The sequence below is a fragment of the Prunus avium genome, chromosome 4 (genome assembly GCF_965620075.1).
Source record: "Prunus avium chromosome 4, drPruAviu1.hap1.1, whole genome shotgun sequence".
In the NCBI taxonomy this organism is placed as follows: Eukaryota; Viridiplantae; Streptophyta; class Magnoliopsida; order Rosales; family Rosaceae; genus Prunus; species Prunus avium.
This window is the reverse complement of record NC_142287.1, coordinates 29,489,867-29,505,104: the sequence shown is the minus strand read 5'-3', so window position 1 is coordinate 29,505,104 and position 15,238 is coordinate 29,489,867. Positions and strand designations below refer to the sequence as shown.

The following is a 15,238-nucleotide window of genomic DNA, read 5'->3' as shown; positions in this document are numbered from 1 at the left end:
GAGTGAATTTCATTAATAAACATAGAAAAATACACCTAATCAATAAATGTAATGAGCATTACCCTCAAATACATCTTTATACATAAATAAAAGCTTATTAAAAAAACCAAAAATAAAAACAACAAGTAAATGCAATGCAACACAAAAATAATAGCACAAGCTCACCCAAAAATATTAATATATTATCAACAAATAACCAAAACCCATACTATACAACTCATTTTCAAATCCTAAAAATTAATAATAAGAAGAATAAAAACCCAATTCAAAGAGAGAGAGAGAGAGGGAGAGATAATAGGAAACTAAAGCCCACAAGAGAGAGAAAAATCTAAAAAATGGGCTGGAGAGAGAGAGAGAGAGAGAGAGAGAGAGAGAGAGAGAATTCACAAGCTGCCCGATCTGCCCTCCATGTAGTTCCACTAATGGATGCTAGGACTCAAATCCTGGACCTTGTTTAGAGAAGCAATTACTCTAAACCACTGCACTAATATATCCTTTGCACAATGTGGTATATAAATGTGCTATGACTAGCATTTTTGTTATATATATAGCCTTAGTTTGGAATATATATTTCTTGAAGGAAAATGACTTCAAGGGGGCAATAAAGTCCCCCAAATTCAAAACATTAGAATTAACTTTAAAATCTTAGTAAAATAATCAGACGCGTTGTTGTTGAGTGTGGTCATGCTATAACCAAATAAGGTGGACACTGAGAATTGGACAAATTGTCAAATTTAGTCTATAATATATAGAGAAAGTCTTAGGATATGACATTATATCACGGGATTATGTTTTTCGACCTAAAACTTATTATGGTTCAACTAGTGTTGTTTTTCTTTAGTATATTAGAAGATATCTCAAGTTCTTATTTCTAGGCTCACTCAACTTGATGGCAAAGGAATAGTAGCTAAAGTGATTTAGATTATTTATATGGCAACTGAGGTTCTAGGTTCAATTCGTCCCTCCCCTAAGAACCGACCATTTTGCTCTATTGGATGTGGACCAAAGCCGATTTGGCCCCTTTTTCCAATCGTTGTCTTCCTATAAACTTTTGTGTGTGATTTTTGCGAAGCCATTTTAGGTTGTTAGCAGTACAAATATATCATTGACATCAGTTATGTTGCTATTTGGGCAAACCTTGTAGAAGTAACAAACTTGTAACCGTTTTTAAAAAATACTCTAAAAATAGAAAGAGAACGGTAATTAATCCTAAACACAAAAACAAACATTCATTTTCAGCCAGCTGGCCACGCTGATCAAGTCAAAATGTTACCTCTCTCTCTCTCTCTCTCTCTCTCTCTCTCTCTCTCTCTCTCTCCTTGTTGTGGAGGGGAAGCTTGTTGGTTAATGAGGCAGTACTTACTAACGAACCTTCCATGCATTTGTTTTTAATATTGTCACGTTACATAACACATCTATTTCAAACCGTGTCCCTCGGACAAACATAAAGAAAGATCGTACAAAGTTGGAGTTTTAAAATTAATGACTAAACTGTTACATCATTAAGTTATCAAACAAAGTGATCTTATGATAAATCTTGTATTTTTAATAAAAATATTGGTTCAGTTTCAATGCTGTCATTTGAATTTCAACTCCAGATTGATATTAATCCCACATGAGTCATGAGAGAGAGAGAGAGAGAGAGAGAGAGAGAGAGACAGAGAGAGAGATATGATTGCATATCAACCATATTGCGATATATATATATATACTCATTAGAAAATTATGAGGCAGACAAAAATGAAAAACCAGAAGTTGGATTGGGGGGCTCATAATGCTTTAAATAGATAGCCTCAAACTCAAAAAAAAATAAAGGCGCCTCCCTTTATGGTTTTCAGCCTCACACTATCTTTGATGTTAGACCACCCCAACCTCCTACTTTTGGGTTTATTGGTTAGTTTTTTTTTACTTTGTTTACAAGGTGTGAATTAGCACCCAAAGCTCACAACAAGGGAGGGCCTCAACTGCAAAGCCATAACCCAGGACCTAAATTTAGCTCTGTTCTGTTTCTCCTCCCCTGTTTTTAATCATCCCCATTTCTTACATTTTGCCAAAGTGCCTCTATTTTCCTCCCCCCCCTTGTTTATTGTTTCATATCAAATTTTTGGAGATGAAGTTGAGGTCAGGTTCAACCCTCTTCTTCATCTTCTTGCTCTCTGCCATCCATGGCCTTGCGTTCGCTCATGCAGATCATGATGAGGAAGATGGTGACAATGGTGATGAGATGAGGCTGGAGATGATACACAGGTACTCTCCACGTGCCAAAGACCATGGTGTGCATGTAGAGATACCTCCAACCCAGCAAGCGCTCATCCAGGAGCTACACCGCCACGACATCGTTAGATTTCAAATGATGGCTCAAAAGAGGCAACAAAACGGCCATGATCAAGGCCTCAACAGCAGCAGCAGCAGCAGCAACAGCAGCAGCAGCAGCAACAGCAGCAGCAGCAGCAGCAACAGCACAAGGCGAATGGATATGCAAACAAGAGTCTCCATGGCAATGCCGATAACTGCCGGTTGGGATTATGGTCTCGGGCAGTACCTGGTGAAGCTCGAAGTAGGAACACCTCCCCAGAAATTCATGGTGATAGCAAATACAGGCAGTGACTTGACATGGGTGAGATGCCAAAGCCATTGCGGTAAGGGTTGTGGCATACGCCAAGGCAGGAAAAACCACCAGAGGGTGTTCAACGCAGATCGCTCTTCTACACACAAATCCATTCCATGTTCTTCTCAGATGTGCAAGTTTGATCTTGCTAACATGTTTTCTCTCAATAAATGCCCTAGCCCTTTAAGCTCTTGCAGATATGATTACAGGTACATTTCTCAATTTCCCATTTTCTTCCATAATCACACTCTCTCTCTCTCTCTCTCTCTCTCTCTCTCTCTCTCTCTATTGTTTCTCTGTTTTGCTTATAAAAATGCCAATTTGAACAAAGACCCTGTCTCCAGTTTCGGATGAGGTCCAGAAATCTGGTACCAGATTGGGATGAGATTATAATTTTCGTGAATTATGATCCGATGGATTGGTGAGAAGAAACTTTTGTGGAGATTTTGGATTGGACATAGAGGAGAAAATCCAATCCAAACTAGAAGTAGTTGGAACATGTGTCATTTCTGAAGTACATACGTCCACTTCGTTTTTAAAGCCAACCTAAAAATTGTTAGAGCTTGTATTTATTTGAAGGGGGTTGGTTTTGGTTGTGTTAAAGAATACTAAATACCAAAGTGAAGTCGGCATACAAATGTAAATATGTGGTCATGTGTTGGTCTAGGAGTTATAAGGGTCTTTCGTTGGCATCATCATTTTCATATATTCATTATTGTTCATGGACCATTTTGCTGCGAAAGTTGGAAATAACCCCAGAATTAGTTGAAACATTAACAAGTCTAATGAACAATCAGATACAATTGTTTGTGGGGTACCCCAAATTCATCAGCTGCAGAAGATGTAAGCGCTGCCCTTACCTACATCCAGCAGAAGATTTAAATGGGAGTTATTGTAAGTAGGTGTGAGGGTCACATGACCCACATTTCTGTACCAAACACATAAACTTGTGTCCTTGTTAGGATGTGTTTGCAGCTGCAATGGTAGCAATGCCATTTCTAGTAACGACATAAGCTTTCGAGGGTTAGAGTTTTGATTGCAGGAGATCTTAAATCTTAATCTCTCCTTATTTCTTTGTTGTGTTGCAAGGTGCAGGGTGAGGTTTGCGCCTATATGTTTTACTCTATTTACATTTTTATTTCTCGTCACGTGTAGAACGAGACTGCACATGAGGGAGGGTGTTAACATGATATACAATATCAGCCTACTGCCTAACAACTTAAGTTTTCTTGGGTCATAATCTAACAATGCCAAATTAATGTTACTAATTTTCTTGGATGACCAACAAGTTAATATGTTTTATTTATTTATGTTATTTTCATCAGCTACGTAGAAGGATCTTCTGCAATCGGCGCCTTTGCCACCGATACTATAAGAGCATCCCTGTCAAATGGTAAGAGAACCAGAATTGATAATGTGCTAATTGGTTGCACGGAATCCGTCATTGGCAAAGGAGGCTTCACAGGAGGTGATGGCATGTTAGGGTTGGGATTTGGCAAGTACTCGTTCACAACAAAAGCAGCTCTAAACTTTGGTGGCAAGTTATCTTATTGCCTGCTTGATCACATGAACCACAAGAATGTCACAAGTTATCTCACATTTGGAGCCAACAAGAAAGCTGTATTGCAGGGCAAAATGAGCTACACACAGCTGATCTTGGGTGACCCTAATAACGGTGCGTATTACGGCGTACAGCTAGAGGGGATCTCCATTGGAGGCCAAATGTTAAACATACCAATCCACATATGGAACCCAAAACTTGGTGGTGGTACCCTTATTGATTCAGGCATAAGCCTAACATATCTGACCATGCCAGCATACAGGCCTGTCATGACTGCCTTGACAATGCCTTTGACAAAGTTAAGAAGATTGCCATCAGGAGAAGACCTTTTTGACTTCTGCTTCAACCCCACAGGATATAGTGACCGTTTGGTCCCAAAGTTGGTGTTTCATTTTGCAGGTGGAGCAAAGTTTGCGCCACCAGTGAGGAACTATGTTATTGATGTATCGCCTGGGAAGAAGTGTCTTGCATTTGTCCCAGCTACTGAAGGCCCCTGTACTATTGGCAACATAATGCAGCAAAACCATTTGTGGGAATTCAATTTGGTGCGGAAAACCTTGGGTTTTGCTCCTTCCACCTGCACCTAGTTCTTTTTTTTTTTTTTGTTTGCTTTTTGCTTTTTCGAAATGGGAATTGGAATTCATGTTCTTGTAATTCTTTCCTCCCTCTTTCTTCTCATATATAGTTGTGAAATTCATTGCAATTCTTCTTGTTACATCTTGTAATTGATCATAAATCAATTACATTACTCACACTTACCAAATTGTTCCTTTTTTTTTTCTTTTTTTTATTTGTATACTCTTTGTATCAATTATGAATAACAAAAATAATAAAAGAAGAAGAATAAAACTTTCAATATCAGTTTCAATTCAACAGACAAAATATCTAAGTGTGACCAACTAGTTCTTAATTTAAGTGTGACCAACTAGTTCTTAATTTAATGGTACGTCTCTTGAAAGAAGTCCAAATTCAAATCCTCTCTCTTTGATCCATTAATAAATTTAAATAAAGAAATCCAAGTTAGCTAGCTAGCGAATATTTATAGGGGTAAAACTAATGTTGGAACTGATAGATGTGAAAGATAATTTCGAAAGTGTGAATTGATCATTGTCTCAAATGTAGGATAATTTGGCAAGTGTTAGTTATGTCCAACGAGTATGGTGGTTTTTCAACAGACTTCCTGAGTTTGATTGTCTCAAAATCTATGCTGAGAAGCAACTGTGAATTGATGGTCTGAAATGTAGGAGAGTGGACATACAATTATTGGATTTTCATATGCATAAAGGAATTCATTATCTGCACGCTTAAGTTTCTAGATTTAGTTAAGAAGATCGTTTACATTTAGCTCTCTTATCACGTGATAAATTTAACGAACCAAAATAAGAATGAATGAGCTCTGTTCTCGAAACGAGTATCAATGATTGAATCTACATTGAATAGTGAAGATAGAATTATGTAAGTGTGAATGATTGGCATGTCGACATGGGAAAGTGAACACAGAATTATTAAGAATAGATTGTTTGTTTTTGAGTCCACTTGAACACCACCTGCATTTGGATGGACCCCCATAGATATTCTACTGAATATCATATGATATCTTCCAAAACAAAATATGCAAAAGCGTCCAACAATACAGAAATGTCAAGTAATTGGTTTGATGATTAATCAGTAGCAGTGAGCTTCTTCCTTCCTATACAAACATGAGATAGACCAACTCCTGACGTGCACGCTTATCATTGATTGCTTGCTTGGTTGGTTAAGACTCACTTATATCAAATTGTTCTTTGTTTGTCGTTAAGCATGAAAGTATCCTTGTAGGTCCCAATTTATCTAATAAGACGGCATTAATTTATGATCCAGAACAGTTTCAGACAAATGTATTGCGTTAAGCAAGTCATCCATATTGCACGAAGGATGTCTCTTTTGCATTTTTTTTAATCGACGGAAGGGGAATTTGAATTTGGAAACTTCTTTTACATTGAGAAGAGGAGTATCATAATTGCTCAAAGTATATCAATAAGCAACATGATGTACCATCGTTGAAGGCAAAGTAGAATTGTCAAAGTCATCATTGTCGATGCGACCTAAATTGTATATGGCGATTTTAGCTCAAGTGGTTGTTGACACTAATGACAAGAATTTGACTCTAGCTCTTCTCCTGTCTTGAATTCAATAGAGATAAAATTATGATCAAGATTATCTTAGACAACATAAATCATGGTATCTGATCCAGTAGATGAAGTTGAATACGCAGATAATAGAATTTAGAACATGCATGATTAGAGGAAGGGTATCATGTAAATTACATAAATTAAGGCGCTTTACCCGTTGCCCACCAACTCTCATCTCTCATCACCGCATTTATCATTTTGTGATAATTTAGCCATCACTTTAAACACACAACCAATCTCAAGATGTAAACGTCTATCTACTCCATGTGCATCGGGGTCAAGCTCAATTGTTTGCTTTCTGTTTTTTACATTAATAATACAATTATCAGGAACTTTGTTGTCGTTTTCTCTGTCTTTGCATGGACTTGCCCTGTTTTTGTTTAAATTAAGAAAGAAAAACCCATATAGTTGTGGCCTAGACTTGGCTATGGTCTTATGGATGAGTGAGACCAGGGTTTGGTTTTGAGCAAAGTCGTGGTTTGGACATGGAAGCAGGTAAGATGCTCGTACAATCAACTTCAACCCTTCCGAATAGATGAATCAAGAGACTACGTACAAATAACTCAATGCGAGAGCGACTCATTACGCAATCAAGTTAATATTTACGAAGGACGAGAGAGATTTTTATTTTATTCTTTGGCCTGAAAAGAAAGAGAAAATAAGCTATCACATTTGCATACATACACCCATAAGAACAAATGGGAAAATTTTGGATTTTTTTTTTCCAATGTTTGGTGTATTATTGATCACATTGTTGGGTGTATTTAGAAGCTCCTCTATTGAAATGGATATGGGTCCTGTTGGTGGAAAACAAAAGTTGGCCTCTTTATATTGAAAATGAGTTTGGTGGAAAACGAATTGGGTCTTTCTGGTCATGGCCTCATGAGTCCGTTTTAAAGAAAACCAGTCGTGCTTTTGTTCAAATCATTATTCCAACCTTTTGGTTTTTCAAACCATGTAAAAAGAGTGGATGAGAGAAATTTGCTCACAACTCTCAGACCAAGTTTGTGAATGGCTTGATTGCCATACAATACAATCAACTCTCAGACCAAATTTCATGGTTTGCACTTGCACTTTTCAAGCATTGTTGCTGAGTCTCCTGAAAATATCAATTTGTTGTGTTACAGCAAATATGCAGGCATAATATGGGCTTTTACTTACACCATTCATTGACGACAAGGAAATTACAATTAGTAACGTTAAAGCATTAACTAGTTAGTAAGTTAATATGATACTAACCACTCGTTGTGACATACTCCATATTGTAATTTCATTATTAGAACTGTTCATTTTTTTGGTTCTCACTAACGATCGTCATCGTAAAAATTTACTCATATTAGAAGAAATTGTTTAGCTATTTGCTCATTATCTTGAATATCTTTCATTGTTGATTGAAAATATTGTGTTCATCTATTTGCTTGAATCACAGTTAGATAATTAAATGCTTTTCAACTTGAGTGAATTTTATCGGAACTGATTCGATGTGGACGTAAACATGAACAATTCAAATAATGTGTATGTGTTATACTTCAGAATGAGTCCAAGTGAGTGATTAGCATCATATTAGTTAATGCTTGAGCACTAGAGGTTTACTTCGCACGATAAAAGTATCCAAATGGGTTGAGCTTTGGGACTAAATTTAATAGTTTGGCCCAAAAGTTGAGTCTGGCTGCAATACTTTGGGGCTCAACAACAGTTCTCCACGCTTGGCCGATATTTGCTAAACGGAAAGCGATCCAAGGAAAGGGGTGAGAGCTCTATCTATCTTTCCCATTTTTGTTCAACACCTAACAATTTGATTAGGACTTTCCCATTTCGGCTTAGTATATTGATAAAAATTCACAAAATTATAAATAAATAATAAAAAAAACCCAGTCCTGGTTGAGTTGACTGGAGGGCTATTAGGTGTTGGGGTGTGTATTGATCAAATTGTTTGGTGCATTTACACTGCATGCCTCATGGCAATGGCATACATAAGATAAGACAAGGGGGTGGTCAAAGTTCAAATAATTTTGGGGTCCTTGGTGTCATCGGGGCTTTGCTTAGTTTTGTTTACGATTGACAATGTCGACAACACAAAACAAAATTCTACATATATAAACCAAACCATGTAACCCATCAATTCGTGTAAATCATCATTTCTCATTTTGGATGGGTTGAAAAATAATAAATATATATATAAGACAGCTATTAAACCTTACCTTAATTGGATGAGTTTGTGTTGGCTAAAGGAGGTAAAGGGATGTGTTTGTCTTCATGCGGAATTAAACATTGTATATTATTATTTACAAATCGAAATCACACCATCTTCATTCAACATACCTTTACATAATCCATACGCAAACATAATTGAGAAGAAGATAAACACATGTTTGAGGATTTGAAGCATCTCCCCATAAATGCATCTATGAAGGTGCTTAATTTAATTAATTAATTATAATATTATTATTATTCAACTTGCTAATTAGGGTTTTCTGTTTGCCAAAGTTAGGAAGTGAGAGGGGGGTTTTCACACACAAACTACTAAAGTGCCACAAAGGTTTGAACGTGAAATCGCTGGTTTGCAGTTTAAGATTTTTTTTCCATTAGGCTGCACCCTGTTGGCAAATTTACTAATTAGGGTAACAAATGTTTAATCCAAAATGATCAGTTTCAGGGTTTGCTTGTTTTCCATCTTATTTCCCTTTTGCAATGGTTTTATCCAAATTTAGTACAAAAACCTAATTTAAATGGTTTGAAATGTATATACTATCCAGTTCAATATTTCAGTGTTGATGAATCTGTACACGCACCATCTGTTATAATCCAAACGTGGCACCCTAGGCTCTCTTAAAAATTGGGTTTATAAAAATTGGGGCTGGCCAACGTCCATAGTTTTAAATGGTTGAAATTTGGATGGATGGATGGATGGGTGGCTGGGAAGGAACCCTTACCCACTAAGAAAACTTTGACAATATTTTGCCTCTCTCTCTCTGTGTCCTTTTTTTTTGGGGACCTTCTTCTAGTTCTAGATCTCTGGCTTTTCAGAAATGTCCAAACACTAACTAAATTATTAAACTTGTTTTTATTTTTTTGGCGGAAACTAAATTATTGAACTTAAATTCAGGTATGTTTTAATACAATATTTTCAAATATTCAATGCCAAGCTGAAGCCTTAAGCATGGTGGTACCTTTATATTTTATATCAAAGTCCAAGTTGCACCACCTCCATACCATCTTTTAATATATTAATCCAAACCCTATGACTTGATGTTGCACTTGCACCTGCTTGTTGCATTTTTAAACTCTTGATCGACGACTTTCCACAATTATTTGATCAGCAAGTTAGAAGAACTCATCCAAACTTTCCAAAAAAAGAGGGTTGTGATATCTTTTTCTTGGTGTTAATTTATAGGTAAGATCGATTTGCTATCTAATGAAATTTCTCTGCAGTTTCCAGCATGACTAGAAATTTATAGCTGCATAGGAGCTCTCTCTCTCTCTCTCTCTCTCTCTCAATAAAGTAGGAGCTTTTCCTGAAGCATCTTTTGTGGCATCAAATGAGTCTGGTTTAGCAGATAAAAAGGAGCATATATAAAGGCCAATGATAATGCGCCTGTTTTAGGAAGGCATCTCAACCGGGACATGTGGATCAATGCGTTTCAAGTATTCGAATAAACTAAGGAAGGTAGGTTGATGAATATTGGAACGCGTGGTTACTACTAATCATGGTCAATGAAACCTCATAGGCTCCGGCTTCTCTTCTAATTTCAACTTTGTCGAGAATGATGATTTGGTCTAGTGACATTTAACTCCGCTTTGTTGTATAACTCCAATTCGGTTCAAATTTAAAGAAAGTATTTTTTCTATTAAAAGTAATGTCTATACAATTCGATTTTGATCCAACTATTAATAATGATCGTGTCAACTTTCATCTCATGCTCACAGATGACCATAAGATCATCATTCACTTTGAGAAATTGGGTCCATATTTCTTTATTTTTCTCAGTGACCAACTATATGTTATGTGATGGAAATATCATGTTATTTGGTTATATAGAATTCATGGGTAAGCTTCATAAAAATATAAATTTGTAGAAGATGAATTATTATCAAGACATATCTAAAATCCCCAGAAAAATAAACACAAAACTGGATAAAGAGTGAGCAGAAGAAAATAAAAAAATGGATGATGAGGAATGAAGAGAGCATAGTAGAGAAGGTGTGGGTGGTGGAAGAGACGTGAGCAACCATTGTTTTTATACAGACCATAATGAATTGAATGGTATTCATTTCACCACGAAAAAGAAAAAAAGAAACAAAATAGAGATATTGATATTTTTTATGATATGAATGGGTGCATGGACTGGTGAATGGTGATGACGCGCATGATGATAGATAGGTACAGAAAATATATCTGAAATTAATTATAATAGAATAAATAAAAGCAGTACTGTCATATTTGATGAATAATTAGATGAAAAAAGAAATAATAATAATGATAATAATGATAATAATAATGATGGGATGAATGAGAACGAGATTATGAATAGTAACTAAGCCCATAAAAAGGATGGTGATAAAAAAAAAATAGAAAGATTCCAGAAATAGGCAAGAACAGCAGTAAACAGAAGAAAGTACAACCAGAATAATATATACATTGCATAGAAAATGCATTAAATATTAATTTTATTCCCATTAATATTTAGCTACAAAAAAGAAAAGAGGACGTGGATGCCTCAACACCGTCCGTTGGCCATAAATTTGTTGTCGATGTTGACTTTACTCTGTCTCTGTCTTTGTTAGCTGTTTGGTCTTCTTGTTCTTGTTGTTTTGAAGTTTGAGCAAACCATTTTCTCTTTCTTCTTTTTCAATCTCTCTCTCTCTCTGTTTATGATTCTGTGATTGTTGTTGTTGGTTTTTGAGAGCATATAAATATTTTATTTTTGTAACCCAAAAGAAAGAAAGAAAGAAAAGTGGAAAAGGAATAAAAGCAGCACACAAGCAGTGGAATTGTTGGAGTTTGGGCAACAGAGATTATATAGCGCTATTTTTATAGCCGGTTTTGTTGTGTTGTTGCATAGTTAGATAGATTGATAGATTGATAGACAGACAGATAATATCCTTTGAGAAATTATAGGATACCCTTTTTTCAGTTTTTAATCCACACAAAAAATATCTTTTTCAAGTTTTTATTTTAAGTTTGATTCATTTGATTGATTCAAAGGATTTTCTTTGTCTTTGGAGGCCATGGCTGCTCCTCAATTTCAACACCCTCATCACAACTGTAATCTTCTTTTCTTTTCTTTTCTTTTATTGTTTTTTTCTCTGAATTTTGTTAAGGAAGAAGTTTGTGTTTTTCTGGTGATTGAGCCTTAACTCTGTATTTAAATTTTCTATGATCAGCAATTAAACAAGAAGAAGAGAAAGAAACAAACCTACATGTTCAATCCACTGAATTCTTCCATTCCAATCTGGTACTGTTCCATTCCTTCATTTCAATTCACACAATTGCTTGCCAGTTTCATCTTATACCTCCAGTCATGACAGCTATTTTACAGAAATTTTCATCTCCTTAATTCAATAAGTACTTGGTTTTTAGGCCTAAAGCTCAAATTTTCAGGCTGAGATTCAATTACCAGTGTTACATATCTAATATCTATTCAGGATTAGCATGGTTGTTATGTTTCTTTTGCAATTCATAATATCTAATTTGTGAATTTGGGTATGTTTGTGTTCATCTTAAGGCCCTCTCCAAGGATGGAAGCCCATCTGATACAGCATCATGCATATCAACTGTGGGAGATACAACTGCCAGTGTCAAGAAAAGTGATGCAGATGCAGATGCAGATTATGAATCCGTGACATCTTATCCAACCACTGCGTATTATGGCTACACCTATCCAGGTTTGCTGCAGCTTCTTCAATTACAGTCCATGATTTTTATCCTATTAGTTCTTTCACATCTAACAGTAGCATGTTTACAGGTTATGATATGGAAAACCAAGGGTACTATGTTGGCGGACCCGGGATGGAGATGCAATACCCTGTAAGTTCCTTTATCTTCTTCACAATTGCCTATGAACAACATTGAAGTATATATCTGGATTCCTATAGCTTGAATATTGGAGTTCAAGTTGTAGATTTCAGCAAGCCTTTAGCTTATTGTAACAAATTGATCTTATAATCACTATTGCTTCATTTAGGTCATGCAAGCAGATAATGGATCTTTTGTCTACTTGATGCCAGGATTTCAGCCTGGTTACGATCCTTATGCGCCATACATGCCCATAACTACAATCGGTAGTGATGGACAATATGTTAGTCAACAGATGTATCCCCCACTCAGCCCCATGTACCAAGCTCCTATGCCCCCTGGATATAACCCCTCTCTTCTTCCTTATGGGGAGTTAGTCCCATCACCTTACTTGTGGGATCCATCTCTTGTTGGAGATGGAACATTTGGAAATGCTTACAATGGAGTTTTAGAAACACCACCCTCTAAACCTAGTTTCTCTTCCCCTAGTCACAATCGTGCTCCACTTTTTAAATCTCCTAAACCGTTGGATGTTCAATCAGGTTATGGTGCACGAAATCAGCCAAAACCAGTGAACAAGGTAGAGTATATTTTCTGTCTTCTGCTGGCCTTATGTCCTCACCTTGTGCAATTTTGATAATTGTTTTCTGATGATTTTTAGGCCTCAGTACGTGCCCCAAGTATCCAATCAGAAGCACTAGCCAAAGGATACTTTTCTGTGGCAAAGGTTCCGGTCTATAACCAAGGGACTGGTGGACTGCTCTATCCAAACAATTCACCAACTTTAAAAGCAAATGCAAAGGGTTGGGGTGGCTCTGAGAAGTTGAAACCAAGAAGTAAGGCTAATGGTGTTAGAGATATTAGTTTGTTTAATGAAAAGAGCCATGGCCCTAGAACAACCAACCCTAAAGGTGCATTGTTGTCTGGAGCTGAAAAGGAGAATGTAAAGTGTGACAGCATAGCCTCTGCCATCAGGAAGGATCAATATAACCTTCCTGACTTTCCAACCAAATATGAGCAAGCACTTTTCTTTGTTATCAAGTCTTACAGTGAGGATGATATTCATAAGAGCATCAAGTACAATGTGTGGGCTAGTACTCCTAACGGGAATAAGAGGCTGGACAGTGCTTATCAAGATGCAGAGGAGAAGGTTGCACAGAAAGGCTGCAAGTGTCCCGTGTTCCTTTTCTTTTCGGTATGCTCTAGAATTTGACCCTAATTTGGATACAGGAGTTTCCGACTGCACATTTTTAGGCTATTGGCCTCTGAAATGAGTGACTAATGCCCTCTTTCTTTCTCTGTGCTGCGTTTCAGGTTAATGCAAGTGGTCAGTTTTGTGGAGTAGCTGAGATGACTGGCCGTGTGGACTTTAATAAGAGCATGGATTTCTGGCAACAGGATAAATGGAATGGTTATTTCCCAGTCAAGTGGCATATCATAAAAGACGTCCCAAACCCGCAGTTACGGCATATAATTCTTGAGAATAATGAGAACAAGCCTGTGACCAATAGCAGAGACACGCAAGAGGTGAGCATCTCCAACTAGTTGTTTGATTTTATATTACTGTTATATCTTATTTCAGATGTCGATCAGTCAGAGCAACCATAACTCTGAGGTTATCTCGTATTTCCAGGTGAAATTCCTTCAGGGTATTGAAATGCTGAACATATTTAAAAATCATCTGTCAAAGACATCAATACTGGACGACTTTGATTTCTACGAAAGCCGCCAGAAGGTGATGCAGGAGAAGAGGATCAGGCAGTCTACACCTTACTATGATCTGCAGGTATACGACTTCGCATCCATTCTCTTGATTCTTCTCAGCTAATCAAAATTCTTTCCTAGTTTTCTTTTGTTATTGGAACTGCTTTGGTGAATGCATGGAGAGGAACTGAGAATCATGAGTTGTCAAGATCACAAACTGAGATGGTGGATGGGTTAATATTTAGATTGAAAAGATGATTCTCTTTGATTACAATAAAATTAAGAATAAAGCAGGGTTCCTTATGCAAGTAACAAAGTGGAGAGTGTAGTGCCATTGAAATTTTGAAATGGACTTTATTCTATTCTTTCAAAAGATAGGATAATAATCACTGTAATTTTCTTTTTTGATTGCTTTAAATTTTTGGAAGACACTCATGCATACTTGTTCCTCTTGGAATTATCACTAAAAAGTTCTTTTATGTTGCAGCAAAAAATAGGTGAGTTAAGTATCAGCGCTGAGTAAGGGCCTCAGGTTAGAGGCAAAGGAAGGATGCAGGGATATGGGAAAATGAATGAATATTTGGAGCTGAAAGCCAAAAGGGATCATAAAAGTGTGTAATGTGTAGCTGTTTCCCAACAAATGAATGAGATATAAAATGCTGGTTTTGGCTACCAAGGAGGTTTCTTTATGGCCCACACAACAGCTTGAATGCATCCACTTTGATTGATATGCTTGTGGAATCCAAGCTCTATCTCTCTCCCCTGCCGACCCACACTGGTGTTTCTTTCAGCATAAAGTTTACACCCTTTCTCCTCACCCTTTCTCCTCTCCTCTTGATAATCACAATTCACAAATGCAATTGTAAAAATAGATAAAAAAACCAAAAAAAAGAAAAGAAAAAGGATGGTTATAGTTAATTACTTCAATGAATGACCGACAGGTTTGTATTAGTTTACAGTTTAAACTCAATGTAATTACAGAAAATTAAAGTGCATTTCGCCGTCGAGCTTTTCAAGTTTGCTAAGTTTTTAACTGCAGAAAAGTCGCAGGATTTGCCTTTCCAGAGCCTTTTTTTAACTCGTGTCTAAAAAAATGTATTGCAGAAAACTTAAAATGCGCCAACAAGCACATGAAGCTAATCAAAACTAAAAGCACAACCATGATGCATCTCCAAACA

The 15,238-nt window shown here is 36.6% G+C and overlaps 2 protein-coding genes across 2 annotated transcripts; both read left to right on the top strand.

Moving 5' to 3' along the window:
- Window positions 1-1,721: 1,721 nt before the first annotated feature.
- Window positions 1,722-4,872, top strand: NANA (Eukaryotic aspartyl protease family protein). Its single transcript, XM_021946683.2, has 2 exons — window positions 1,722-2,817; window positions 3,934-4,872. Exons 1-2 carry the CDS (start codon window positions 2,111-2,113, stop codon window positions 4,754-4,756), a joined length of 1,530 nt encoding a protein of 509 aa, XP_021802375.2. The 5' UTR covers window positions 1,722-2,110; the 3' UTR covers window positions 4,757-4,872.
- A 6,263-nt stretch (window positions 4,873-11,135) lies between these two features.
- Window positions 11,136-15,085, top strand: ECT8 (evolutionarily conserved C-terminal region 8). Its single transcript, XM_021946696.2, has 9 exons — window positions 11,136-11,606; window positions 11,726-11,796; window positions 12,067-12,226; window positions 12,307-12,368; window positions 12,526-12,936; window positions 13,018-13,551; window positions 13,671-13,883; window positions 13,990-14,142; window positions 14,548-15,085. Exons 1-9 carry the CDS (start codon window positions 11,570-11,572, stop codon window positions 14,581-14,583), a joined length of 1,677 nt encoding a protein of 558 aa, XP_021802388.2. The 5' UTR covers window positions 11,136-11,569; the 3' UTR covers window positions 14,584-15,085.
- The last annotated feature ends 153 nt before the right edge of the window (window positions 15,086-15,238 follow it).

Coding starts and splice junctions, on each gene's coding strand:
- NANA (XM_021946683.2), top strand. CDS start 2,111: ATGAAGTTGAGGTCAGGTTCAACCCTCTTCTTCATCTTCTTGCTCTCT. Junction 2,818..3,933: donor TCTTGCAGATATGATTACAG/GTACATTTCTCA, acceptor TATTTTCATCAG/CTACGTAGAAGGATCTTCTG.
- ECT8 (XM_021946696.2), top strand. CDS start 11,570: ATGGCTGCTCCTCAATTTCAACACCCTCATCACAACT. Junction 12,369..12,525: donor GGATGGAGATGCAATACCCT/GTAAGTTCCTTT, acceptor TGCTTCATTTAG/GTCATGCAAGCAGATAATGG. Junction 14,143..14,547: donor CACCTTACTATGATCTGCAG/GTATACGACTTC, acceptor TTTATGTTGCAG/CAAAAAATAGGTGAGTTAAG.